This window comes from Lepisosteus platostomus, chromosome 28, assembly GCF_059453375.1.
Source record: "Lepisosteus platostomus isolate fLepPlt1 chromosome 28, fLepPlt1.hap1, whole genome shotgun sequence".
Taxonomy (NCBI): Eukaryota; Metazoa; Chordata; class Actinopteri; order Semionotiformes; family Lepisosteidae; genus Lepisosteus; species Lepisosteus platostomus.
In genome coordinates, this window is record NC_142638.1 from 7,553,339 (window position 1) to 7,580,117 (window position 26,779).

Here is a 26,779-nt window from a genome sequence, read left to right on the forward strand (position 1 = left end):
AAAGATCCATCTCAGTCTGCATGCCAGAGCAACAGCGAAGATATCAGAGCGACAGTGAAGGAGTTGAGGCCTACAGGGGGCGTCAGGCTCACCTGTCTTTCGTAGGGGGAAGTCGTCTTTGCCATCATAAGCACCCAGCAGGGGAGGAAGTTTGTAGGAAGGAGGTGTCCCGGGAGTGTTACTCTGGGGTGGGGAGCTCTGGTCCAGGGAGGTGTGATGGGCTCCCCTGATGATAAAATTGATGAGGAGGTAAAATAAAAATCTCCGCTCACTGCAAACACTGATATGCCTTTTCCCAGTCAATCAATATCAAGATCAGTAACTTTAAAGTTAGAAAGCTGGCATTGCACTGAAGACAAAGGCTTCAGATGATGATTTCAGAGAGGCTTCTCTGCAAATCCATTCTCCAATATGTTCCTAAAATCCTCCTTCTGGAATGTGGCCAGCAGAAAAACCAGCCTGCTATTGCTTAAAAAGCCTCGTCATGATTTTCTCCTGTATGACCAGAAGCTCAGAGGTAGGCAGGACAGTCTGTTCTGGCATTTGAAAAGGGTGAAGTAAATGAAGAAAATGCACTCATTCGCACTGGCTTGGTATTCATAAAGGCACATACCAGCATTTCTGGGGAAAGGAATGGTTGAGTCCACCAGATGAGGGTTCTTTGGATTTGCTGAGGAGAAACTCCTGCAGCTTTAACTTAACCTCTGTGCTGGCAATTGCACCTGTGCAGACAGACCAGTGAAGAAAAGAACACATCTACCATTAGAAACCATTAAACGCAGTCTTGCTCAAGAAGAGCCCCCAGAGTTTCCTGCAAGAACACAGTGTGCTACCATCAGGCATTTTTCCACACGCTGCTTTCAAAGGTATTTCTGTAATAAGCTGCTTTCCGAGAACCGCACATGGAAAGTAAAGGCATCTGCGCTCCAGTGAATATGTGTCTGTGGTTTAGCGTATCCGTGCATTAATGGGTTATTTATGTGTGCTTGTCAGTGCATTAGTGGAAATGCACCTGGGCTTAGTGAAGTACATCTCAGTGCGCTGGCCTGAATGTACCCACACATTAGTGCACCGGTCCACAAGTGCAGGTGTATAAGAGCATCTGCATGTCAGCACGTCAGTGATGTGTCTGTGTCTCAGTGAGTTTCTACTTGTCAGTATCTTACTCTCTTTGCCCTTCTCCTTGTTCCTTAGCATGATGAGCTGTTGCTCCAGTCGCTGCTTCTCCATCTCCTCGTGTCTCTGCTGCTCCAACTTCCTCTTCTGCTCCAGCTCCTGCTGTCGCTTCGCTGCCAGGATCTCCTGCTGCTGCTACACAGCACACACACAACTCATTCACACTTCCACTTTCACAAGTGAAGTTTTCCGTGCATGTACTTTTGAGCTGGTGTGTTTTACAAGTATACCTGGCTTGCCTGCTCGAATGAGCTTTAGCTATACCAAAACAACATTTACTAAGTTACACAATTAGCAGATAACACAATATAAGCAATGAATACAATAAAGCAATAATGTCCAATAAGCAATATATACTTCATGGAAAAATGAGAATAACATGCTATATATAACACATATTAGTGAAGAAATTAATAGGTATGTATTTAAGGAGGAAGAATGCAATTTGTTCGAGTGCCGTGAATTTGACATGACCTTAGCCTAATCCCAGCTCTGCTGCGGACTCCATGTGACCCCAAGTCTTACCCTGGCCCTACTGTGGGCTCTGTGTGACCCCAGTCTGGCCCTGGCCCTGCTAGGACTGTGTGTGACCTCAGCCTAGACTCGGCCCTGCTGTGGACTTGGCGTGACTTCCGCCAGACCTGCTACGGACTTGGCGTGACCTCAGCTCGGCCCCAGACCTGCTGCAGACGGCATGACCTCAGTCTGGCCCCAGACCTGCTGGGGTGTTGGCATGACCTTGGCCTGAACCCCAGACCTGCTGGGGACTTTGCATGACCTCAGTCTGGCCCAGACCTGCTGCGGAGTTGGCGTGACCTTGGCCTGGCCCCAGACCTGCTGGAGTCTTGGCATGACCTCGTCCTCCCCCAGACCTGCTGCAGAGTTGGCGTGACCTTGGCCAGCCCCCAGACCTGCTGGGGTCTTGGCGTGACCTCGGCCAGCCCCAGACCTGCTGGGGTCTTGGCGTGACCTCGGCCAGCCCCAGACCTGCTGGGGTCTTGGCGTGACCTCAGCTCGGCCCCAGACCTGCTGCGGTGTTGGCGTGACCTTGGCCAGCCCCCAGACCTGCTGGGGTCTTGGCGTGACCTCGGCCAGCCCCAGACCTGCTGGGGTCTTGGCGTGACCTCGGCCTCCCCCAGACCTGCTGCGGAGTTGGCGTGACCTTGGCCAGCCCCCAGACCTGCTGGGGTCTTGGCGTGACCTCAGCTCGGCCCCAGACCTGCTGCGGTCTTGGCGTGACCTCGGCCAGCCCCCAGACCTGCTGCGGTCTTGGCGTGACCTCGGCCAGCCCCAGACCTGCTGGGGTCTTGGCGTGACCTCGGCCAGCCCCAGACCTGCTGCGGTCTTGGCGTGACCTCGACCAGCCCCAGACCTGCTGGGGTCTTGGCGTGACCTCAGCCCGGCCTCCTCACCTTCAGGTGCTCCTGCAGCTGCACCTCGTGCTGGCGGGTCAGGACCTCGTGCTGCTTCTGGAACTCGGCGAAGAGCAGCTGCTTCTGCAGCTCCTGCTGCTGCTTGAGGAGGAGCAGCTCGTGCTGCAGCTGCTGCTCGCGCAGGATGGGGTCGAGGGAAGAGAGGGCCACGCGGGGGTCTGTGCGCAGGTCCACGGGGCCCCCCCCGCCGCCCCCCTGATCGCCCCCGCCGCCCCCTCCCCCGCCGCCGGGGCTCTGCATCCCCACCGCCAGTGACGTCTTCACCTCCACTGCTGCCGAGACAGAAAATGAAGAAAAGGTTAAATTCTAAGATGTACCAAAGTCTGGATCAATGGGTCACTGGTCACACTGGGTCCCCGTACTACAGCTTCTACCCTACGACAGTGTGCATCATAAACAGCTAACTGTGCAATGCCTCTGCACTTTTGACTTGGTCTACCATGGATTCTTGTTCACTACCATCTATTTATGGACTATAGATACTATCACTATCATGCACTGTTTTGCAGTGTGCTGTCTGCATTGTGTGGTGCTGTCTGTTTTACTGTGTTGTTTGCTGCACTGTTCAAGTCTTGAGAGAATGGCAAGAATAAGGATTCCAATGAATCAACGATCAACTTCCCCATGATGCACATAGACAACCAAAACCTCACCTGTGGTCAATACGGATGTGTACTTGCTCCATAAAACAGACAGTAACAAATGATCAAGCACATCACAGATTACTGCCCTGTCCAAATAGCTATCCCTTTTGCCCAGCACTGGATTGGAACATGTAGAACTGATACTGTTCAACATGTGCCTTTAATTATTGGCAGACAAAAGTAAAAGAAAGTACATTCTGCACAGAGGTAGCCCCTACAGAGGCCAGCCTTGCGTCTGAGGACATGGACTTCGTCAGACAATGTTTATCAACAAATTCCCACATGTTTTAAACATGCTTTTGTGTATATTAACAGTCCGATGAAAAACAGAACTGATATGGACACAAATCTGGTAAATATTGCCTAAGGAAACTAGCAGAGGATGCATAGACAATTCAGTACTACAAAGCACAGCAGAGCAGAGAGGGCAAAGAACGGCGGATCAAAAAGTCCCACTGAAAAATGTAACTTATTAGTGCTTAACACTTGTTAATGTGACTTTCTTTTCAATCGCCACGCACGCTTACTCTGATCACACAGGTTAAATCTGTGGATTTTTCAGTTCACAAAGATTAGTTGAAAAATAAAGACAAGCCTTACGATGTGAACCGTGCCCATATAGATGGAATTCTTGCCATAACAACTAATGAACTTACAGGAGAATCGATAAGGAGCTACTGCACCAGTCCTGAGCCTCCCCAGACACCCTCTGCAAGACTAGTACTACAGGAAACACGAATACAGGGCAGGAGGGAAAGGGGATTTGCAGCACGTTCACTAAAGAGAGCAATTCTGTGATAGGGATAATGGACAAAACAGAGATTTGACATTCATTCTGGTCAACTTCATTTGCCCCCATAGCACCAAGCACAAAACCATGAGCATCCATTAAGACTACGACAGCGGTAAGGTCAGCCTGTGGCTGCGTGCAGAAGTGTGTGTGTCTGCTTGTACGTGTCCAGTCGCAGCGCATTCGCCTGCCTCCTGGGCAGCACAGAAGCAATTATTGAGTAGGAGAACAAGACGTCATTCCACTAATAATAGCAATAGCTATTGATACACAGCCTCAGCATGCGTGTTGTTTTCTGCCTGCTTATATAACCCAAAGACAACGAGACTCTAAAACAGCTGCAGCAGAAGACAATACAGCACCACATCTTGGTTTTTTTAAGACTACACAGCGGCAGGTGTATTTTCATTAGTAAACACCTAATCGCTGTGATCCAGGTGTAAACGTGTTTCCTTCATGTAATCCAGAAGATCAGGAGGTGCTTCTTGCTGTACAAACTGAATTTATGCTAAAAGCCAGTGTAATTTAGAATTCAGAAGTTCCCCAAACAATACACACGAGATCTGAAACAGGTACATTGTTTACAGTTCTATGGATCTGGGCTTTTGGGTCCGGAATTGGCATTCTGTCTTTTTTTTTTAAACAGGACCAACCAGCTTAATGAAAGCACCAGGACAACGATTGAGCTGCAGTCCGTGTGGCGCACTCTCTCTGTTCTGATTGGTTTTCAGACCCATTGGCCACAATCACAAGGTAGCAGGAAGGGACGGCAGGAACACATTCAGTATGGGACATTATGTAGCCATTAAATGCATGTTGTTGCCAATGCACTTCTGCTGGTGTCTGTGTGTGGCCTGCGATGGACTGGCGTCCCATCCAGGGTGTATCCCACCTTGTGCTTGTTGCTTGCTGGGATAGCCCCCTGCTCCCCAGCACCCTAAATCAGTTAGAAAATGGATGGATGGATGTTGCCAAAGCATCCACCTATCGGGTTTTCAAACCTTTTAAATTCTGATCTCCAGGTTGCCACAGGGGCTCTGAATGGCTTCAGAGGTAGTGATATCTGATGGAGACTCTGTAGTTTACAGCGACCTGAACTAAACACAGAGACTAAACTATCCCAACTACCTCTCATCCACCTGCACCCTCCGAGAGAAGGGAAATCTCGCCTTTCAAGCTGGCAGGGGGAGGAAAGCACTTCAAGATGATTAATGAATACGAATGTATCCCCGTGGGACAGTGGTACAGCTTGAGACTGGGGCCTTGCCAAAAACAGAGTTTGCTGCATCTGATGCAAGCTACTAGTCACAGATGAGACCTTTGTGGTTTGCAGGACAATTGAGGCTCCTTTTGGTCAGGACTCTCTGCGCAATTCAGTTGTGAAAAAGGTCAGCAAGCAAAAGGCAAGCACCACTGTCCCACAGCAGAACAGCGACTTTCCTTAGAAGCACGCCCACATTGCTCCTCCCACTATCTGCGCCAAACCCACCAATCACAACCTGTTCGGGTCAAAGGGGGGAGACCACGCCCACACATCTTCTATCAGTATCGGCACAGGAACTTGGCTCATCTTCCTGGCCAGCCAGCGGGTGGCTGGCAGAGTGAGCAGCACCCGCTTACTCCCACAATGCCACAATAGCGTCGTCATTGGGGCGCTCCACGCTGGCAGCCAGCACCTGGGCTAACTTTCTATTCCAGGGGGCTCACGGACTGCAGCTTACCAACACAAAAAGAAGCCACGGTTTTATCGAGGAAGCGGAAGTCTTCATCCTAACGCTAATGCGATTATACTGTTATCAGGCATTTCCTAAAAATACTTCCAGGAGATTGTTGCACATAGGCGGCCTGCCAAGAGCCGACGTTAAGCTCGTCTTCTCCGAGGCCAGCAGTCAATACACTGATGTATAGCACAGCAACCACAGAGAAAAGTTACATCAGTCTCGCTGTCGCCCCAGGAAAATCAGAGTAGCCTTCACATGAAGCTTCAAGCACTACCTTTACTCCATTTATATCAGATGCAAAAGTTTCTGTTGGCTTCAAATTCATCTATGATATTCAATGGAAGAGGTTCATATACTGTGTTATCATGAACAGAAATAGGCCCCAACTAACACAAAAAACCTGCTCCTTGATCTTTGCACTGACCTTGTAGTTTTACTGTTTTGTATCAGGAAAGCACACAACATTTATTCGATCATGTCACAGAGAGCTCAGCTGCACCGCGCAACTGTGAAGACAGTAGGACTAGGGGTGGGAGTAATCTAGATTTTTAGATAATTACACAAAGTGTGGTTATTTCAAACATCCAGGAAGTGATTGCAGTTTTTCCCAAGTGGTAAAGAGACAGTTAGCACATTCTTTGCCAAAACTGGAAAAGGCTGTGAGGAAGGTGTGTCTCAGATTCACCATGCAAATATACAATCTACAAACCCCAAAATAACTAAAATCCCAAAATAGAGCCTTGCAACACAGGGCTCACAACACACAGAAGTCTGTTTTTAAAAAGAAAACACAGACAGAAAACTCTTGCGTGGTTCTTTATGGCTAAGCGGTGTTTACTGTTCTCCGATAAATACTGAAGCCAAGAACAACACTTAAAACATCTGTTTATTTCAAAAGAAACAGACAGCATGATGAGGTTTAGGAAAACTGCCGGGTAAAAAATAAACAGAAGGAAATGTCCACGAAGCCTTTATACTAGGACTTTCGGTTTCCACCCTTAACCAGTGGCAAATCTGCTCAGTAATTTGTCAGTTTAACCCCATGGCTTGGCAATGCATATAGCATGCACCAAATGTGTATTATCATCATTTTCCACATTGTGCATGCTTTAAGTCTTATGCTTTTTCATACCTTACTCTGTTTTTGTTGTAGTACATCATAGCAAACATTCACAAGAGTGGTTGTGGGAATGCATAGAGCTGTATGCAAACTAGCCCTCACTTAGTTACTTGAATCTCTTATTAACTCACATGGTCAATGCCATGTGAACTGGCAGCATGGGGACTTTCCCTTAAATGCTTTAGACAGAAAAATATCACTAATCATTAATGTTTCTTTATTAGCCCTATACAATTTCTTGCATTAGGAATTCATCTTTTCGCATACCCCAGCTTTTCTCCATGGAGACACAGACACAGACAGGGAGAGAAGCTTGGGGTCAGAGCGCAGGGTCTGCCATTGTACAGTGCCCCTGGAGCAGTTAGGGTTAGGGGCCTTGCTCAGGGGCCCAACGGAGTAGGATTCCTCTGCCGGCCGCGGGATTTGAACCGGCAACCTTCCAGTCACAGGTGCAGATCCTGAGCCACAGAGCCACCGCTCCGCCCATTACAGAGCTTATGGACATGTAAGGGGCAATGCATTTGACAGGCCAATTTGAGAGCATTCTGGGATTCCAAAGACTAAACGCAGGAAGGAAATGCAATTAATAAACTGCAAATACTTTTACTTTGTGAGGCATTAAGGCCTGTCAAAAAGGAGGAAAAGGTAGATGGTATCGCACTTTGCTCTAATTTTCACTGCACTTCACAGAGGTGCGCATCATTTTGATCATTAAGTTGCACAAATGGCAATTTCTAATTGCTCATATGATTTGCCGTCTGTCACATACCTAAATTATCAGGAACTCAGACTGCAATTTTTGAATCAGTGTTCCACGGGCAAGCTGCACATATATCTTCTGACGTGCTTGAACAGGCAGCCCTTGTAGGTGTGCTTCCATATCAATGCAAACGTTGATGCAGGTGAATCCCAGGCAGTAATGCACTGTTTCATGCTGTGAACGTCCTGCCATCATGGGCTGTACTCAAACACAGCAGCCACATCTCCTCTTTGGCCATACAGCAGCATACATAAAGTACTGGCATCCAGCAGCCATAATAAGATTTGTCACTAATACCTGAGGACTCGTTCATACTAGCAAGGCACAATCACAGATCTAAGCAACTCATTTAAGAATTCCATTGCTTGCATCTGCATCAGCATAGGCATCTAAATGACTAAATTTCACAGAACAAATTGGTATTCACAAATTCCAATTGCCACAATGACATGGGCGTCCCATAAACTCCAAAAAATTATCATTGACCAAAAAAAAGGCAAAAAGCAATATTTTTCTCATTAAAATTTAATATCCAAGTTGTTGTTTAGAGGATACACATTTTGCGGTGTACCATTCTATTAAATAAAAAACACAGGCTAAAAATGCGAAGGTATGATCTGCATAACTAGGTGACCTGTTTGACATTTTAAACCTGCCTGTCAATCTCACCACAAAAAGCAATCAGAGCTGCTGAAACCACCAGCCACACATGTGTATATGCAGATATCCACGTTGCCAGAGGCCGATGGTGATTAAACACAAAGAAACCACCACCCGCCTCGAGTGCACCATTTCAGCTGAAGGAAATGAATGGGGGTGAAACTGTGAGAGGGATAAGAACACAGCTTAAGCGGTTTGCAGCCCCGACACGTCTCACAATGGCTGGGCAAGCCGAAAAGCACGAAAGGATCTCCGAGACGCGCACTCAGCATGGGAATCCTGCAAATCGTTTTGAGGGTCTGTAAGCCAACAGGCTGGGGATCACTCCCAGGCTCATCAAGGCAAGGAGATCGGTCACATTTACAATTCCTCTGCAGACCCCGCACATAAAGGATGCATTTATATGTCCTGCCTGGGTATACCTTACTCGCTCTTAAACCTGGGCTGGAAAAACAACTCCGATGCTTGCTTTCCAGGTTTACCGTGCAGAACAAGAAGCCGCAATCAGTGGACACAGGTATAAAGGCATGATGTTTTGTGGTCTGCTCTTCCAGCGTGAGGCTTAGAGGTTACTCTGTAAGTGTAATTCAGTGTTTTTTTTTTTTTAATCTGGCCAAATTTGCTCCTGCAAAACATCTCGACATAAAGAATTCATACAGACGAACAAGCCGCCGAAGCTCTGTTTCAAGAGGCTGTGCTTCAGATTAAAGAGTGCATCACTTCCAATTGACCTCAAAGACCCTTAGCATCTGCGTGACGTGAATCTCCTCCTCTCTCGCACTGGTTAGCACCCATTCGTCACCGACTGTGCAAATTGCTGCAGATCAAGGAAGAGCTGCGACAAACCTACCATGCACTGACGTGCCAGCTCATGATCTCTGCAGAACTAACTTTCACAAATGCAGTAAAAAAAAAAAAGAAAACAGGAAGTTCACAACTGACGTGTCAAAAGCATACAGACGGATTATGTAATGACCTGCGTGGAGGCTTCCAGAGAGTCAGGGAGAGTGAGGCAGAGATATTAATTGGACCAAAGCGGGCTCTGCAGAACCCAGTCCAGCCTGATCGGGGCAGTGAGGGGACAGTGAAGAGCTCCTGGAAGTGGCACAAGGCTGAAGTTTACACAGAGGATTATCTCTTACTCCACAGCTTTATTATAATCGGCTGGAAAAAGCAGAGCTATAAATAGCCGGGCCTCTCCGGCAGCTGTCTGTATAAAAGAGAAAAAAGAGGAGGGGGGCGTGTTTGGGATGGGGTGGGGGGGGGGGTGGGGGTGCACCTCTTATCTCTCTTTAAATGAAGACTGACATCAATGCATCAGCGGATGACGAAGAGCAAGAGGAGAAAAAAAACCCATCTGAGCACAGTGCTAGCCGCTGGAATCAAACAGGCGAGCTGACCTTGTGCGTCTATGTGTGCGCGCGAGTGTGTGTTTACTACACTGTTGTGCGCCCTACTCCCCCACGCGAACGCCAGCGGTCTTCCTCTTTGATCCCCCTGGACCGGTGGCGGAGGAGGGGATTGTGAAACAGCCTCCAGGGCTGATCGCCGGAGCCCAGAGAGGAAAGCGCCTCGATTACGGTCCCCTAACGAGCCTCTTCTCCAAGCGCAACAATCTTAATGAGAGAAGAGGCGGCCTTCATCGCCCGAGTGTGAAATGTTATAGAAAGGAATTAGCCGGCAATTGCTCCAGCATTAAGAAAAATATCATTTTTAAGCTTGTCATATTTCTGATATTTGCTTTTTATAATTGGGGGAACCTGTGAGTGAAAAATGAAATTTACTCATTAAGATGAAATCGTCAGATTCGGCAGGGGCTGCAGAGGCTTCTGTCTGTCATTCGACCAAAAAGTTGTGCTTAACCGAGTTAATTATTTTCTTGACTGGGCCACGTTTTAAAATCTTTATTTCAGGTCTTGATAGAGATGAAGATTTGAAAACACTTTTTTTTCCATGTAATTCAGCCCCAAATCCCCCATGGCAGTTTTCAAATGTGTCATTTTAATCAAATAATCATGCTAATTAGGGTAGCGTAAAAGCTTAGGAGGGGGGGGGATTGCTAGAGGGGCCCAGCTACTGTTACCCTAAAAATAAAATAATCCTGACATCCCCTGAGTTCCAATATCAGACGATCAAATTCCCCCCCAGCACTAGCCCTGCTGGACAGCCCTCAGTGGATCTCGCCAGAGGAAAAGCTGGGTCACTAGAGGAAGAGACAAAAAATCTAGGGCAGGCAATATCATGACAAGAAAACATCTCATTGTCAAGACAGCCAAAACTGGCAGGGTGACTGAGCAGGAGTGACATCAGAGCTGACAGCACATCGTGGCAAAAAGCCTCATTAGTCAGCACAGTGTCACTCTGGGGGCAGGGAGGCTGGTAGGTGTGTCTGATCACCCCCCAACACGACCACCAATACACAATACCCTCCCCCATCCATCAACAGTATGCAGCACACAGAATGGAGGGAAGACACCCAGTGCATTGTGTTCTTTAGGAAGTGCAGAGTATTGTAAAAGTGGTGTCATCCATCCATGCTCACCAACTGCTTTATCCTTAACAGGGAGACTAACCCAGAAAACATAGGGCACAAGACAGGAGTACATTCAACAGGACATCAGTCCACCACTGGGCACACAGTCAAGGAAACAGAGGGCAGTATCGAGACATCAGTTAGCCTGGGCTGCATGTCTTTGGACATTGGGCTGGAAACAAGAGCACTCAAGAGAAAATTCAGGCGAATGGGGAGGAGAAGACACAAACACTACATAGACCAAACCATATTCCAACCCAGGACCCTGGTAGCCATTAAGAAAACAGTACTATCTACTGTTAGATTGTGGCTCTGAAAATGGTCCAGTTAAAAAAGAAAGGAATATTATTCTAATTGACTTATTTCGACTGCTTTAACTTTATCGCAGGGAACCACGGGGATCTGCTCTAGCACCAATGTTCTTCCTAACCTGCATCAATGATCTAGACTCTGATGCAGTGATTATGCTTATCAGATTTAGACGTTACAAATTATACAACTGCTGCACAAGAGAGTTTTGACAAAAGGGAGGGCACCAGGCAAATTTAATAAGTGTAAATTACTACATGCAGGGAGCAAGAAAATGAATTTCAAGTATCGGATGTATGGTAATGCACTGAAAGAAACAACACACGAGAAAGCCTGAGATGCTTATTTAAAGTCTTTGCAGTTAATAAAAAAGGCCAACAAAATGCTTGGATATATTGTTAGGAGTGCAGCATTGAAAATTACATTAGAACTATGCAATCCATTTGTCACACCTCATTGAAAATACTGTGCTCAATGTGGGACAACATGCTACAAGAATGATTCAAATTCCCAAGCCACGTGGCATGAATGTCTGTCACCAAGTGTATTTTTTGTGTGATTAATGTCTTCATCCTATGGACACATGAGGTACAGTCAGATGGTTGACCACAACATACGAGTATAAATCTCCCCCGTGTCACACACATTGCCCTACACCCCACCTCTCTTTCTCCATCCTCTTCTCTTCCCCCCTCCCCAGTACTAATTAGCTCACTGTATCCTCATTTCAGCCTCTCCTTTCTCCCTTTCATTCCCAGCAAGGATGAAAACAAACACTAATGTAACACGATGTCTGCTTCAAGAACTGGGTTATAAATAACACTGGATTAATAATGCACGCAGACAGAGACCGAGCGAAAGAGAGAGAAGGAAAGAGAATGAGGCGTGTGCTTTCTGAGCTTGCTGGTTTCGGATTCTCTCTGGTTTTGAGTGTTCTCCCGCTGTGTCACCTCTCTCTTTAGGAAGCACAGGGTACTGCAAGAGTGTCAGACATCCATGCTCACCAACTGCTTTATCCTTAAGAGGGAGAGACAGGGACTAACCCGGAAAACACAGGGTGCAAGGCAGGGGTATGTTCAACGGGACATCAGTCCACCACTGGGCACACAGTCAAGGAAACAGAGGGCAGTATCGAGCCATCAGTTAGCCTGGGCTGCATGTCTTTGGACATTGGGCTGGAAACAAGAGCACTCAGAGAAAACTCAGGCGAATGGGGAGGAGAAGACACAAACTCTACCTACCAAATTCGAACACACGACCCTGTAGCCATTACGCAACAGGGCTATCCACTGTTAGATTGTGCCACCCAAAATGGACCCAATGAAAGAAAAAGGAATATTATTATAACTGACTTATTTGGATTGATTTAACATCATCAGGACAGAGGTTTTCCTGCTTTTCCACCTGCCACCAGGGACTTGCCCACCTGCAAGGGGCCCAGCGTGTCACTGGGTGATTTTGTTCTGTTCTACCAATTCAACAAACAAGAATAAAACCTATTATAACATTACTGCTGATGATGCTGACTGTAGTCAACAGTGAAATACTGGAATCCTACACTCCGGCGCTTTCTACCCAAAGCACTTTACAGGTAATGGGGATCCCCTCCACCACCACCAGTGTGCAGCCCCAGTCCACCACTACTCTCCCCACACACCAGCTCTCAGCGGGGAGGAGAGCAGAGTAATGAAGCCAATTCATAGATGGGGATTAGTAGGAGGCTATGATTGGTAAAGACCAGGGGGGAATTTGACGCCGCAGTGACGCCCCTGGTGTTTTTAATGACCACAGGGAGTCAGGAACTCGGTTTCTCGTCCGAAGGATGGCACCTTTTTACAGTGTTCTGTCCCCATCACTATGCTGGGGTATTAGGACTAGCACAGACCGCAGGGTGAGCGCCCCCTACTGGCCCCTCTTACACCTCTTCCAGCAGCAGCCCTAGTTTTTCCCAGGAGGTCTCCCATCCAGGTACAGACCAGGCTCACACCTGCTGGGCTCCAGTGGGGCTGCCAGCTGGGAGCTGCAGGGTGATATGGCACGATGGTCCAGTCTGATGTTCCTCAAGGTATGAAGGGCTCCAGTTGTGGTGCTGCTCTACCAGACTAGCAAAAGGGAGTCAGACCAGCATGCCGACGCTGTGCGCGACCAGCGTGCGCCAGGTCCCGGCTGCAGCTGGGCACCTGCAGTCGGGAGGCGTGAGGGACAGCCGAGGGAAGGAGCAGTGGGCGGATGGCGAGAGCTGCTGCCTACGCCATGCCGCGGGATTCCCCTTGACAGGCAGATGCAGCGCCTCGCGCACACCGAGACAGGTAGCTGTAAAAGGAGCCTCCCCCGCACTCACTGCAGCGCAGGGCCCAGCGTGGGAGGCTGGTGAGGCAGGCAAAGGAAAAAAAAAACCCTGTCCAAACACATCATAGGCCCCTGCACTCTTCAAACTAAAAATACCGCACCCCCCCCTCCGCATCTGCAGGAGAAGTTCAGCTGAGTATTCGTGAGCGAGTCAGGTGGAAGCTGCAGCTGGCCAAGGGCAGCGGGAGCCCTCAGAGGAGCTGGGCTGAGACAGTCGCAGCCGCTGGAGAGGGGCTCAGGCCCCCTGCAAGTGGCCCAGTGGTGTTCCCTAGGCATTCCAGTGCCCGATCCCAGAGCGATGCCAGGGCGGACTGGCACGCTCACAGCGAGACGTGCCACCGCAGTGCCCATCTGCACTGACCCTTCAGCGGTCTGCAAGGTGATGCCCCACACCTGCCTGCCAGAGGCCCGTGCACAGCAGGCAAGAGGGGGCTCAGCTTTCTGCTTCTGATCTAGTGTAGAACCAAATGTGTTGTAATTACAAACTCAAGAGTACAACCTGCTGTAATATTACTAATACTACTAGCGCCAGCCACTGTGGCAATAATGATTTGCTCTAATAGACTAAATCAGAGTTATTGGGCTGTGATAATCAGTACATGACATGGCATGAATTCTTTTACGCTGAAGAGATGGAAGTCAGAGAGCAGCCGATTCTTTAGACGGGGAAGGTCCGGCTCGCCTGGCTGTGTTTGGGTTTCTTTGCCGGCTCGGAGACGCGAGGGTTTGAAACTGTCGGGAAAACACGAAAAAAGCTCACTGTGCCCGCCTGGCAGTCGAACGAATTAAAAAAAAAAAAAAAAGCTGGGATGCACGAGCTCCCAGCTCCAGCGTGGCTCCTGGAGTTGACACAGCCCCTCTCTGGCGGCTCGGAGCAGCACGGCTCTCTGCCCTGCCACATGTGCCAAGCCAAACAGCTTTGATCTACGACACGCTGCCAGCAAGCCAGGACAGCTAGTGCACGAAGGAAGGGAGAGGGAATTTTAAGCACCAGTTGCAGATTTCCCTCTAAATAGTCCCCTGACTTCTCACAACAGGATCCTTTGCTATCAATTACACATTTAGAGCTGGCTGTACCAGGACAGCGGATCAGGACCTGACGAACAGATTGTTTGAGGCCAGTCAATCAACAAAACACAGCTTGCAGACAATCCCTGAATGGCCTTAAATAGGATCCTAAAATTAAAACATTTAATCCTAAATGAAAAGGAAGCCAGGGAAGTTAGGCTTTAGAACTAACACAGGTTATAGCACTGCCCTGCACTGGAGATGTGCCAATCTCAGTGAAGGAGAACACTGAGAAATCAGGAGGCAATGTGTAATATTGGTCTCTCATTGCTGATCTCTCCCCGAGCTGCCTTTAAACTACAACTCCCAGAAGCCTCCTGGCACGGCCCGCTGTCAGTGTGATGGGCAAAGTAAGAAGAGTGACACCTGAAGAAGGCTCCACGGCCGAAACGTTGTGTTCTCTTTCTTTTTTTTAGCATGGAATTAACCTATTACTTGTTCCAAAGTAGAAGAGCGATGAGTTGTGGGAGTGACAGAAGAAGGAGAGGGTGAGTCCCTCATACAACATCTTAAAATATGAGAGGCATATAGTTTCTATTTTGTTAGTTGCAACAGGACCCAACACTGCGGGCCTATCAGTCCTCTGTTCTCACAGATATGCCCAGCGCAGCAGCCTTGCGGGCTCTTAGCTCTGTTACGAGTCCCGGCCTCAGCTAACAGAACGATCAATTGAAAATGCCCCGTAGTAATAGGATGTGTTATCGAACGCCCCCCTGCTGTCTGGAGCCACTGCAGTCCAGAAGTACAATGTGTAAAGGCCTGAGCTCCTCCTTTATAGTTACACAGCGTCTCTGCATAGACCAGGGCTTCAGCTGATCTGAGTTTGTTCGAAAGCCTTTTCGCTCTGCGGTGTCATTTGTATTCCCTCATTCCCCATTTGTGCGGTTTGCTATCTTCTGAGTGGAAAAGAAGATCATTCTTGGAAAAAACTGTATTGATACCAGGTACACTACTGTTATACACAGTTTTTTACAGGCACACTCTTGTTTTTCGTTAAATATCTTGCTACCCCAGGTTGCCCATCAGGAAAGAGAGAAGGTGTTCGCTTTGCTATTCGAATAGTACAGGTTTGTTGGTTGTCAAGAGAAACTGGCACAGTGAAGGACATCCTCTGGTGTCCAAGCATGCTTCGGGGAAAGACATTAAAATCGGAAGCAGTCTATGCAGAAACAAACCCAAAAATGCACACAGATGTTATCAAGTAATGCCGTTAACGTGATCCATCGGTTTAGAAGTCAGATTCCTGGTACAGAACATTTTTAGTACTATCATCCTTTCCAGTTTCTCATCACCAAATTCAACTGAGAAGTTTAATAGCCCACATTACTACATTGTTATGATCTGCCTCTTACAAAGGCGGAAATCAAAACAGAAACCCCTGTTAAGTTTAACTTGTTAATTACTTGACGTTTTTATTTTTGTCTGTTTTGCAGAAACCACGGCTTACGTCACAGTGTTTTTTTAGCAACGCTACACAGCTATGCACAGAGAGAAAAAAAAAGACCTCAATATTGCTCTCCAGAAATAGCACATGCAACATGAGAGAGGCAGGCTTCTCAAATCTGGGCTGTGCTCTTTCAACCGGGCACAGCAGGAAATGGGCGCAGATCGCACATGCAAGCTAGCTGGAACGGGCCAGTTTGATTAGATGGCGATCCAGTAAAACAGAGAAAGCTCTGCAATATTTATGGCATCTGGAAGGATTTCACAGCAGTTTTGGTTTCACTCAGCTAATAAGAGACACTGTAAATAGTGCAGTGATTTATGCGCCTTAGAAATCCCTGCTCTGGCAAACCCCCGGTCTTTACAATGGCTCCTAAAGATGGAAAACAAGTATCTTGTGCCCTTCAGCAGAGGCAGAAGCAGATAACACAGCACAAGCAATCAGCACAAACAGGAGGTTCAGACTACAGAAACAAGTCATGGGCTCACAACTAGAAGCTTAAAGGCAATGTCAGAATGGAAAATAGGAAACACTTCTTCACACATAGTGTGGTGGGTGTCTGGAACACAATTCTCAGCCTAGGGGGTTGAGGCCAAAACTGGAATTCTCCAAGAAAGGACTGGATGAAATTTTAGATTGACTCAGCTACTATACTGCCAAATCAGCAGTCTGGGCCGAATGTCCCGCTCTCAGTGACCCCCTTCCTTATTCCTTATTCTTTTACATAAGGTGCTGCTTGACAATGCCTCAAAACATTTACTTCTCAAGAGGTTTAGTTCTGGTTGCTGCAGAAACAGCCAAGCTTTAAGTGCGGCCATTTTGACCAGTTCTAATACTAGGACAGATACCTGTCGAAAAGGGTAATGAGGGTGGGATCTCTAGATGAATTGTTCTCGGCACAAAGAATGGCAGTCAGTGAATCCCAACAATGATAAAGCATAAAAACTAATTTCAGCTGCCATGGGAGGGGATATTTGACTGAACTTTCTATTCTCTATTCATGTTTACACGAGTATGTATATCCATATCTATGCACACATCTCCTGTATGTACGCCTGCTGGTCTCAGTCTCTAAGCCTGGTTTTAGGAAGGCAGAGGACCTTAGTTTAAAGCAGAGTTATAGGCTCTCCTGCTCATGTATCTGTGGAACTCTGGAGAGATCCACAAAAGACTGACATTTTTAACAAACACTTAAAAGACCTACCTTTGTACTAATGCTTTAAACATGTAATTTCTTCTCTCTTTTTCCCTGTTGCATGTTATGTGTGGGATTGTACAGTGCTTTTGAGTTGCTGGAAAAGCTCTCATAAATGATTGAAATGCATTATTCTTGTTTTCCTTCATATTGGGGTGCCAATTAAACAATTTCTTACTTTTAATTATTCCAGGATAACACAGTCTTCTGATAAAGAGAAAAGATTCCTACCAGACCCAAACCCAGATCACTGGTGTCCTGGGAGACAATCACTTCGTATCGAAGTCAACGACATGACCAGAGAGCCTTCCTCCTCTCCTCCGCTCCAAGCAGATCCTGACTACTTATGACCAGCATCTATACAGTGCAGCTTGTGCCATATAGACAATCAAGCACGTAAACAGCATTGAGGACTGCACTGCGCTTATCTAAAAACAGAATGAAGCTAAAAAAAACAAGCACACCCGCAGAACACACCACTACAAAGCCGCAATGTAGCTGACAAACCAGATCTTCATCATCACTGACACATATTCCCAGGAATGCCTCTAAAGCAACAGAGATACTAGACTGCTCCCCGTTTGAAATTTCACTAAAATTACATCTTCAAGTCGCAAACAAAATCAGTTTGTACATAATCAAAAAGGGGGTGATGCTCACACTGCACCTTCAGAATTGATTTCCAAAAGCTGACAAGCAGAAAGGCCATTCTGGTTGCAATGTATCCAAACAGCTGAGAGGGAGACCCAGACTCAGACAGGCACATGGTGTTGGACCCTGGTGCCTGGATATTGGCTCTCTCCTCCAGCCCCGAACCTAACTTCTGCACAGGTCCTGACAGTCACTGCGGGGGCGGACACTCCAGGCTGAGCTTCAGGAAAAGGATTTATACAGCATTTTTTACATTGAGGATAAAAATAACTCCACAGCGCTTAATGAAGTCTGACTTTCTCCTGGGCTAAAATAAAACCCCCCCATCTCTTGCCTGCTCCTGCTTCTGCTCCTGCTGCATCGCGCAGCACCCAGACAGCAGAGCCTGTGTCAGGCCGACACGCGATCTCCACACGTCTCCGAACGAGAGCATGGCGACTGGACCTGCTGCCTACCGACACCTGCAAGGAGGGAATCCCCACTTCTGCAGCTAAGAACACATGCTGAGACCTAGACAAGGTCAATAAGCCTATTTTATTTGCTCAGCTGGTTGGTAACTCTCCATCCATCCCTTTTCTAATGCTTTGCGGGGGAGCCAGAGCCTGTCCCAGCAAGCAACAGGTGCAACAGGTGCAAGGCAGATTACATCCCAGACAGGATGCCAGGACACATACAGACACAAACGCACACACTCACACCAGTGCCAATCAACCGACCAGTATGTCTTTGGACCTTGGGAAGGACAACTACTCAGTCTCAAAATCTTTCGGATTTACCATGGATGGGCAGTTTCTTCCAGATACCTATGACTTTTTTTTTTGTAGAAAGACTTTCTTTATTGTAAGTTCACTTTATTGGCCATATACAATTTCTTGCAGTAGGAATTTGTCTTTTCGCATACCCTAACTTGCTCTCCATGAGACACACAGACAGGGAGAGAAGCCGGGGGTCAGAGCGCAGGGTCAGCAGTTGGGGTTAAGGGCCACGCTCAGGGGCCCAATGGAGTAGGATTCCTCTGCCGGCCATGGGATTTGAACCGGCAACCTTCCAGCCACAGGCACAGATCCTTAACCACAGAGCCCCCACAACTTCCCTTCTCAATTGCCAGTACTGTGTTCAGTCCATGGCACTGCAGGACTTTGATTAAGCCAGGTTCTTAATTACTTGATTGACCTCTAACGACTTAGACAGGTCATGAAGCTGAAGATCAGTGGGTTCCCCGGCATTCCCACAACCATCCACATACTCACACGAGCGTGACCGAAAAAAAACTTAGTGGAGGCACAGAAAATGAAGACCTACTGAGCTTTGCCAGAGGCCACAATCTGGCTACAAAAATGGAATGTAGATACATGATTCCTACTCACCAAGTCATACGCAAGAAGAAAAACAATGGTAGCACCTTTGTCCTTTTCTGTGACAGGGCAAGTCTTTGTTTCATTCATTTAACTGATCTTTAGCGGTGCATGGTCAAAGCATTATAACGCCATCAAAGGTCGATTTGATTTTCAAACATCGCCTGGCTCTACACGTTTACTGGTGTGCATGATGTAAGTTTGCAGTTTCTAAAGCCAGCAGCTGAAACTCCACCTGGGAATCAGAGAGGTCTTTTCTGTACTTGTTTGATGTTCTTAGGTAGGACAAACCAAAACGTACAACAACCCCCAAAAAAAAAAGAAATCCAGAGGAAAAAACAAATGAAAGAATGGGAAAGTGTGCCCGACTCTCCTCTATCCTTTTTTCAAGTGTCCCTGTTCCCGATACCTAGCGACGTGCCGGCGAGATGCTGCCAGGTGGCACGCGTTCTCCCAGAGGTGTCGAGCACAGCGACAAGATCAGCAGAAAAAAAGAAAACAATCCGCAAAACCCGGTCGCTCTGCAGTGTCCCCCCCGCCCAGCGGAGGATCCGAGCGATAACGAGCGCCCAGGGAGGGAGGCAGGGAACAGCCCGGTTGTCTCTGTCAGGCGGGACGACTGTGCAGCTCCTTGGCGCAGGACGTCGCTCAGAAGGTTCTCCCACCCCCTCCCTGTGTTTCCTGTGCAACGCTTGGCCAGAGGCTCCAGGTTTACAGTGACACATGAAGGCGAGCAGAGAGCAGAGCAGGCCTGCCAGACTGGGTTCGAACCACGGGCTCAGACCAGGTACCGTACCCCCCCCAGACCTCCTGCGCCTCCCATCAGAGGAGAACCTGAACTATTTCAAAAGGGTGCCCTCACTTCTGCTTCTGTAACTGCCACTGTGACGGAGTGTCCTAACGACAAGCCTCCGGAGCATGAGACAATATCGATTTCGCCAAACTGGCAAGGCACCAAGCTCAAAACTGAGCCTCTGTTTAAAGCTGAGGCTCCTAAACTTGACTGACAAGCAGGCAGGTAAACAGAAGCCAGTCTTGATGTCCAAGCAGTGATGAATCAGTGCTACTGGTAAAGAAACCCGTGTTTCCACTCACTCCCCGTTGTTTCCACAACACTGCCTCTGCAGAGCATAGATGATTTATTTGGAGTTAAAAATAGACTCAGGTAAACAGGATTTACATCTCTGTCACACTGGGCTCTCTGCTTTTGCTCAGGCCTGAAATCGTACTCTCTGCTGTGGCTTACTTTATCATGGCGTTATGCACTGGTCTGAGCAACATTAGACACTGCCAAAAACCAACTTCATGGCAATGTGTTTTCATGGATTTTAATTTCTTCACTTCTGTATCAGACTGTATCAAAAGCTGATTCTGTAGAATTAGTGGATTTTGAGCACAGTTCCTCGTATAACAACTTTATAGACTATTAAATCCTGCCTCTATAGTGACCACATTCTTCTTAACGTGCAAACTTTCCATCCCCAACAAAACAAACAGATAAAGACATCAGCTATGCTTAGCACAGCATTTAGGTCATAGCTCTGACTCCTTGAAAAACAGTAAAATGCCATCTTTGTTACAGATATGAGCCTTTAACAAAAGCACACTATGTACTCCATGGGATATATATACTGTGAAGATAACACATGTATGCACGCTCTGTGTATCACTACGTATTTTAACACTGAAGGCAAGCACGAGGAGAGGCTAGAACTATTTGCAGGACGGTGTCATTATGCAGACTGGCCTCTGAGGGGCTGCACTCTCATCAGCTGTGCAAATCAGGCCAGTAGGAAGTCATCTGATAGCAGTTGTGAAACTTACCCACTTCACAAACATAATGCTGGAAAAACTTCCATCTACTTATTCAGCCGACCCCTTCTGAGCATTCTGACGAATGTGAAGAAGCTTAATTACATTAAATGTCTTTGGAGTCCTGCACAAGAAAAGCAATCTCCCGTTCCTAGGGCTGGTCGATTGAGAAACACATCTCCCAGGATCTTCCCCAGCCTGAGTCTAGTATTTAAGGAGGGAAAAAAAACATTATGGTCTTTCAAAAGAAAGTGAAAAATTCAAAAACCTAATGAAGACAAAAATGTAAAAAGCCTGCAAAAACAAGCAGGAAATGTAGCTTTTTGATCACGTTTTTTCTTTATGTACCACAACGTGGATATACGTCCACACGCAGAAAACAGAGTAGCAGAGTAGCAGAGTAGCAGAGTAGCAGAGTAGCAGAGTAGCAGAGTAACAGAGTAACAGAGTAACAGAGTAACAGAGTAACAGAGTAACAGAGTAACAGAGTAACAGAGTAACAGACTGGTGTGCAATCAAGGTGATGATGCCAAGGCCATCACAGGCTTGGGTCATATCTCCTGGTGCAGCAAAACCTTGAACCTGGGTCATATGGCGGGGTGTCTCATTCACAGGAAAGTCCAAAACATGACCACTGTGCCATATTTCTCACAATGACCCTTAACTCCGAGCAGAGCATTCACTAAAGCACAAGAGATGAGACCTCCTGTATTCACACTGGCACTGCTGCTTATTTCTCTCGTTTCGTTTTTCCACAAAGCGGGAGGCTAAACGCGTTGTGTGACCGGCAATTTGTCTTCTCACCTCCTGCGCCTCAGTCTCTGATGGAGACAGAGGAGCCCGTGCAGTTAGAGACATCCTCAGGGGCATGCTGGGTAATTCCGGACACTTAATGCATTACGCAAACCCCACTGGGAGGATGGGGTAGGAGCTGGGAGTTGGGAGGGGGTGGCAGATGTAGAACAGAAATGGGGCCAGGAAGATGGTGATGATTTGAGGGGGGGGGACACAAGTATTAGCCCAATAGAACTGTCTTGGCAGCACTGAGGAGCTTAAATTTCACCATTTCCAAAAATAGTACACTATTATAGGCCGAGATCTGGAATGCCAGGCAGGGGGCATGATTGGGGTCTTACACAACCAGGCCGCTTGGCACCGCCGGGAGGCTCAGTGGCAGAGGTCATGGAAAGGGGATGGTAAACAGGGCTGCCGTCATCCTGCAGGACCCAGCCGGGCTTGGTATTGCGTGAGCCCAGAAATAGCAGGACTCCTGAAAGCGGGAGAGGGCTATTTTTAATCCATTTGTATTTTAGCGGCCTTGAAAAAAAAAAATCGCAATGATCACTAAACAAACCCCCCCCCCCCCCACCACCTCCTCCGGATCGCTCCCGCTGCTCTGTCCGGCTGTTCCAAAGAGAACGGGCCTTTCCCGGGCTCGGACTCCTCACTCCCCTGGGTCCTGGCTCGGCGCCTTCGCTTTAATTCAAACGCTAATGAGCGTTTCTCACGCTGCCTCTTTTGATGGATGGGCCCGTCTTTTTGAAGGCCTCGCAATGCGTGAGCGAAAGCAGGATTTCTCAAAGTCAGGAGGGTCTGAAGTGAAGGATTTATGGCAAAATTACAAACTGCACATCTTCAGGCAGGAGCAGGATGGATGCCACCCCCCCCCCTGCACAGCAACACAGCCCAGATTAGAAGGCACAGCTCTTCAGTTCCCATACATTTCTAAGTATGACTCGTATATAATTAGAGGGCTGGGAGCTGGGAGAGAGGACAGCCTGTGTGGCTGAATCCAGCGATCGTCACTGGCAGACAGTTCAAACAAGTCGCAACATTTGGCTGCCGATTCCGATTCAGATGGCTTGTGGAACCCCCTGGTGCAGCGAGGAACTGCTTGCTTTAGACTGGCAGGCAGAGAGCACACTGCATGCCCACAATCAATGATAGCCTTCGTTTCACCGGGGCTGCTGCACGGGTGACTTTTCACTTCAAGGTTTTGCTGCACCAGGAGATCAGAAGAGCCACACGCTTGTCGATTTCTCCAGAGCGCCATAACCGGTATTGGTTGGACTGGAAAATGTCTCCCTCAAAGAATGACAGCAAGGACTGAAGTAAGAAAATAAGAATGGGTGCAAACAAGAGGGGGCAAAGTCATCAGGCTCATTTGGCTACTAGCTAGTGGCTAACTGGTCCAAGGATCTTGTCTATTTGTTTCTTGAAAAAACGAGGGTAACAACAACATCACAGGCTACCTTTGTACGCAGAACTAAGCGTTAGCCGATCTTGCTTTTGTGTACTTCCACAGTTCCCAGTTGCGTCCTTCAGAATCACCCGTGAAACACTAACCAGAGTCCACACAATGAGGTCTTACTAGTGCATTGTACAATTTGAACAAAACACCCCTTTCTTTAAATTCTACAATTTTGGTTTCTGTCTTAGAATTTTGTTTGCCTTCTTTGTTTGCTTCTCCACACTGTATAGAAGATTAAAGGGGATGGAGCACCATAAACACCTAAGCCTTCTCACATCAGTAGCCTCCTCTCCCATTAAGGCACAGAGCAGTCCAGTCAGCCCTCACCTGGTCTCTGGGAAGACGGAGGAAACCACAGCACCTGACCAAGCAGTGCAGCTGGCATTAGGAGAGCATAAACTCCACGCAGACAGGTCCCTCAACCTAGAATCGAACCCAGGACCCTGGGGTTGAGGTCACAGTGCATCCAGCACACATGTTCTTCCCCATCGCTTCCTTCTTGTGTCTCCCTCTCTCGCACCTCCTCCCTTCCTTTCCCTCCTCTCTCCTTTTACCACAGTTACTCACACCCCTTTACATCACACTCTCCTCGCCAGCTGTCCCCCATCCTCTCTCCATCACTCTGGGGACCGCAGGTGACAGAGATCCCAGCCTGGCTGGCCGCCCCCTGTCCTTTCCCATGGATGATGAGGGGCAGCAGAAAGTTCACCGTGATACTGGGGAACTCTACTGGCAACTTGCTCTGAATTAGACTCATTGTCACTGTTTTCAATCAAGCAATTACAAGTTTCAGAATCCTTCTGTTTTAAATTCCCTTAATCCTCTCCCAGCCTGTCAGATTCTACCACTTGAGAGTCTCACTCCCCCTCTTAAATCGCAGATTTAGACAAAGACAAAGCAGCGTCATTTAAGCTAGTGAAAGCAACACGATGAAAGAACAGAGGAAATCTTTGTTCTTGTAGGTGCTATTTTGCACGACGTTAAAGTATTGTTATGTTAAGACAGGACAGGCCTCTGCGGTAGGATGCTTTTCAATAGCAAAGGAGACCGATGCGAAAAAGTTCTTGCAAACTTTGGGTCCCAACGAAACCCGTTTCAAAGATTGTCAAGGTCAGCTGATTCCCTGGCGTGACTAACGACCTTATCCAGAAGGGAGAAACATGCGTCTCTGACGTCATTACAGGTCAGCCCTCGAGACCGTGTCCAATCCGTCCTGCGTGTCGTGTTGACAGCACAAAAATCCGCTTTAAATTAAAATAGGCTGACCACCACACCAAGGTACACTGGAAGCGCTCTCGCTAAAGGCCGGTGAAGAATTGAAAAGCCGCAGCGTAACTTGTAATCAAAAATGAGTCAGCAAATGACTACCTGCTTCTTGCTCTTATTTCTGTGAGGATTCACAGGCAAATAAATCAAATTACATCATGAGGTGTCTAACAAGTAAAGAATATTAACACTTCATGTGTGTACCAGCCAAGCTGTAAGGGCTTTCTCCGACAGACAGACGTGCTAGGTGCTCTAAAAGAAAAGCAATTTTAGTACCAATTATACTTAATTAAATACTTCTTTGGTTAGTATTACTTGCATTGTCAGCTGGGCCCTCAATTTAAAGACATTAACAACAGCACACGTCAGTCAGTGACTGCTCTTCCCATAACACAGAGACATGGTCTGGTTATAGTATGTATGAAGTTGTGGCTTAACTATCTGCGTCACAGCAAAAAAAAAAACACCCTTGGAAAACAGGGGGAAAAAAGATTACTGGGCCTGCTGAGTGGCTCACCTGGCAAGGCTGATCCCTATTTGGTCCCAGAACAATATTAATTTAATAAATGAGTCACTACGTCTCCAGTACATTTCATGAGTGTTCATGTTTCATATCTTTAAAAGAACATTTAACCAGAGATTTCATGACATTTCATAAAGCAAACCTTTCAGAATAAAATCCCTAGTTAAACATTTAGGAATTTTGCAAAGTTACTGGTTTCTTCTTACACTAATAGCTAAGCATACATATGTAGCTAAAATTGACATACAGCACATAAACACACAGATCTGCCCAGGTGCTTTTTACTTTCAGAGTGATCATGACAGATCACTGAATTTGCTTTTATACAAAGAGTTGAAGTTCCACACTGAAATTCTTGCAGTTTACTCTCTCTCTCTCGCTCTCTCTCTCCATGTTCTGTCCTGCAGCCACCAGCACCATGGCCTGTCCCACCACACTGTCCCAAGCGTTTCCACAGGGATATAAGGCTGACACCTGATTGGGCATGAGCCAGTCCGCGTCAGCTTGTGTCACTTCAATTTGACGTGCACTGGAAATCATGCCCGATGGCCGTACTAACACCTGCCTGGAACATGGGGCGGCGTGCTTCTATACAGGTGTTCATAAGAAGACATTATTAGGTGATGAAAAAACACAGTATGAATATCAAGGCAGGTAACTGGTAACTGTGTTTTAATTTCACTGTAGCTGTTATGCAGCCTTGAAGTACCTGATCGACTGCAGAATGACTGCAGAATCTTAATGCTCCATCATATTTGAGCAATTCTTTGAAACCCATGGGGTAAATGAATGCAGGACTGCAGACCATTCCTTAAAAACACATCCCTAAAAATCAAGCAATAAGCCACACCAACAATGATCCTAGTAGGATGCTCTTTTTTACCCTGGTTTATCTGTATAAAGTGGCTTGTTCCCCTGCACTGAGCAGCAGCGGAGAGCAAAATGAAGGAAGTGGAAGGCAGGGAAAGGGACTGGGGTGGTGTTGTAGGACAGGCTAGACGCACCTCCATCCGTCAAAAAGGAAAATCAAGGGCTCTGTCCACCGAGAAAAAGGTCCGAAAGCTCACATCATTGTGGTTTTTAAGGCTGCCACATACTCCTTCTTTGCCTTCATGCAAAGGCAGTTTTGCTTTGTCCTCTGCACAAAAACAACAAGCACGGACTGCACTGCCTTGATAACGTTAACCCCCCCCTCGTCTGTTTTCACAGCATCAATTAAGTTAGACTACTTCAGTAAGGATGAATTACAAGAGAGCCTGATATTTTTTCTCTGCGCGGCTGCGGAGCACTCGTTATTGTGATTCAAGCAGGGTTGTGCATCCTTTCATCTGAAACAGCCCTTCAGTGTGCTGTAAACACATGCCTGGTCCTGAAAGCCTTTTCGAGAGCCCTCCCCTGAATAATTCATGCAATAACCTCTTAGCACGTCTCATCAGCGTTTCAGCTGCGCACTGCCTACCGCTTGCAGCCGATGTTCAGCAGGAGAGAGGCTGGTCTGTCGGCTTGCAAGCCCTGGGAGCCCTCCTGGGCTGGAGCGCGTCTGTCAGTGGCCCTCTCGGTCAACACATTTCAAATTCAGCCTTTCTCCTAAGGATCTCGAGACCCTATTATCTGAAACGTTTTGGTTTGTTTCGCTCCAGTTTTTACACATTTCCCAGCCAACCAAAGGGATCCACACAAGCAGGGAGGGGGTGGGGGGGGGGAGATTGATGGACATCC

At 47.4% G+C, this 26,779-nt stretch overlaps 1 protein-coding gene across 17 annotated transcripts in view; it reads right to left on the minus strand.

Moving 5' to 3' along the window:
• hdac5 (histone deacetylase 5) overlaps positions 1-26,779 on the minus strand; it is a 92,310-nt gene that overhangs the window by 32,280 nt on the left and 33,251 nt on the right. For all 17 annotated transcript variants that reach the window (XR_015930944.1, XR_015930943.1, XR_015930940.1 and 14 more), the window contains 4 exons: positions 2,589-2,881; positions 1,167-1,311; positions 614-722; positions 93-226 (listed from right to left, as the gene is read on the minus strand). Coding sequence is in view for 12 of the 17 variants with exons in the window: in XM_088622819.1 (XP_088478945.1) it covers positions 93-226; positions 614-722; positions 1,167-1,311; positions 2,589-2,881 (681 nt within the window). In the remaining 5 variants the exon portion in view is untranslated. The remainder of the gene's footprint in view (positions 1-92; positions 227-613; positions 723-1,166; positions 1,312-2,588; positions 2,882-26,779) is intronic.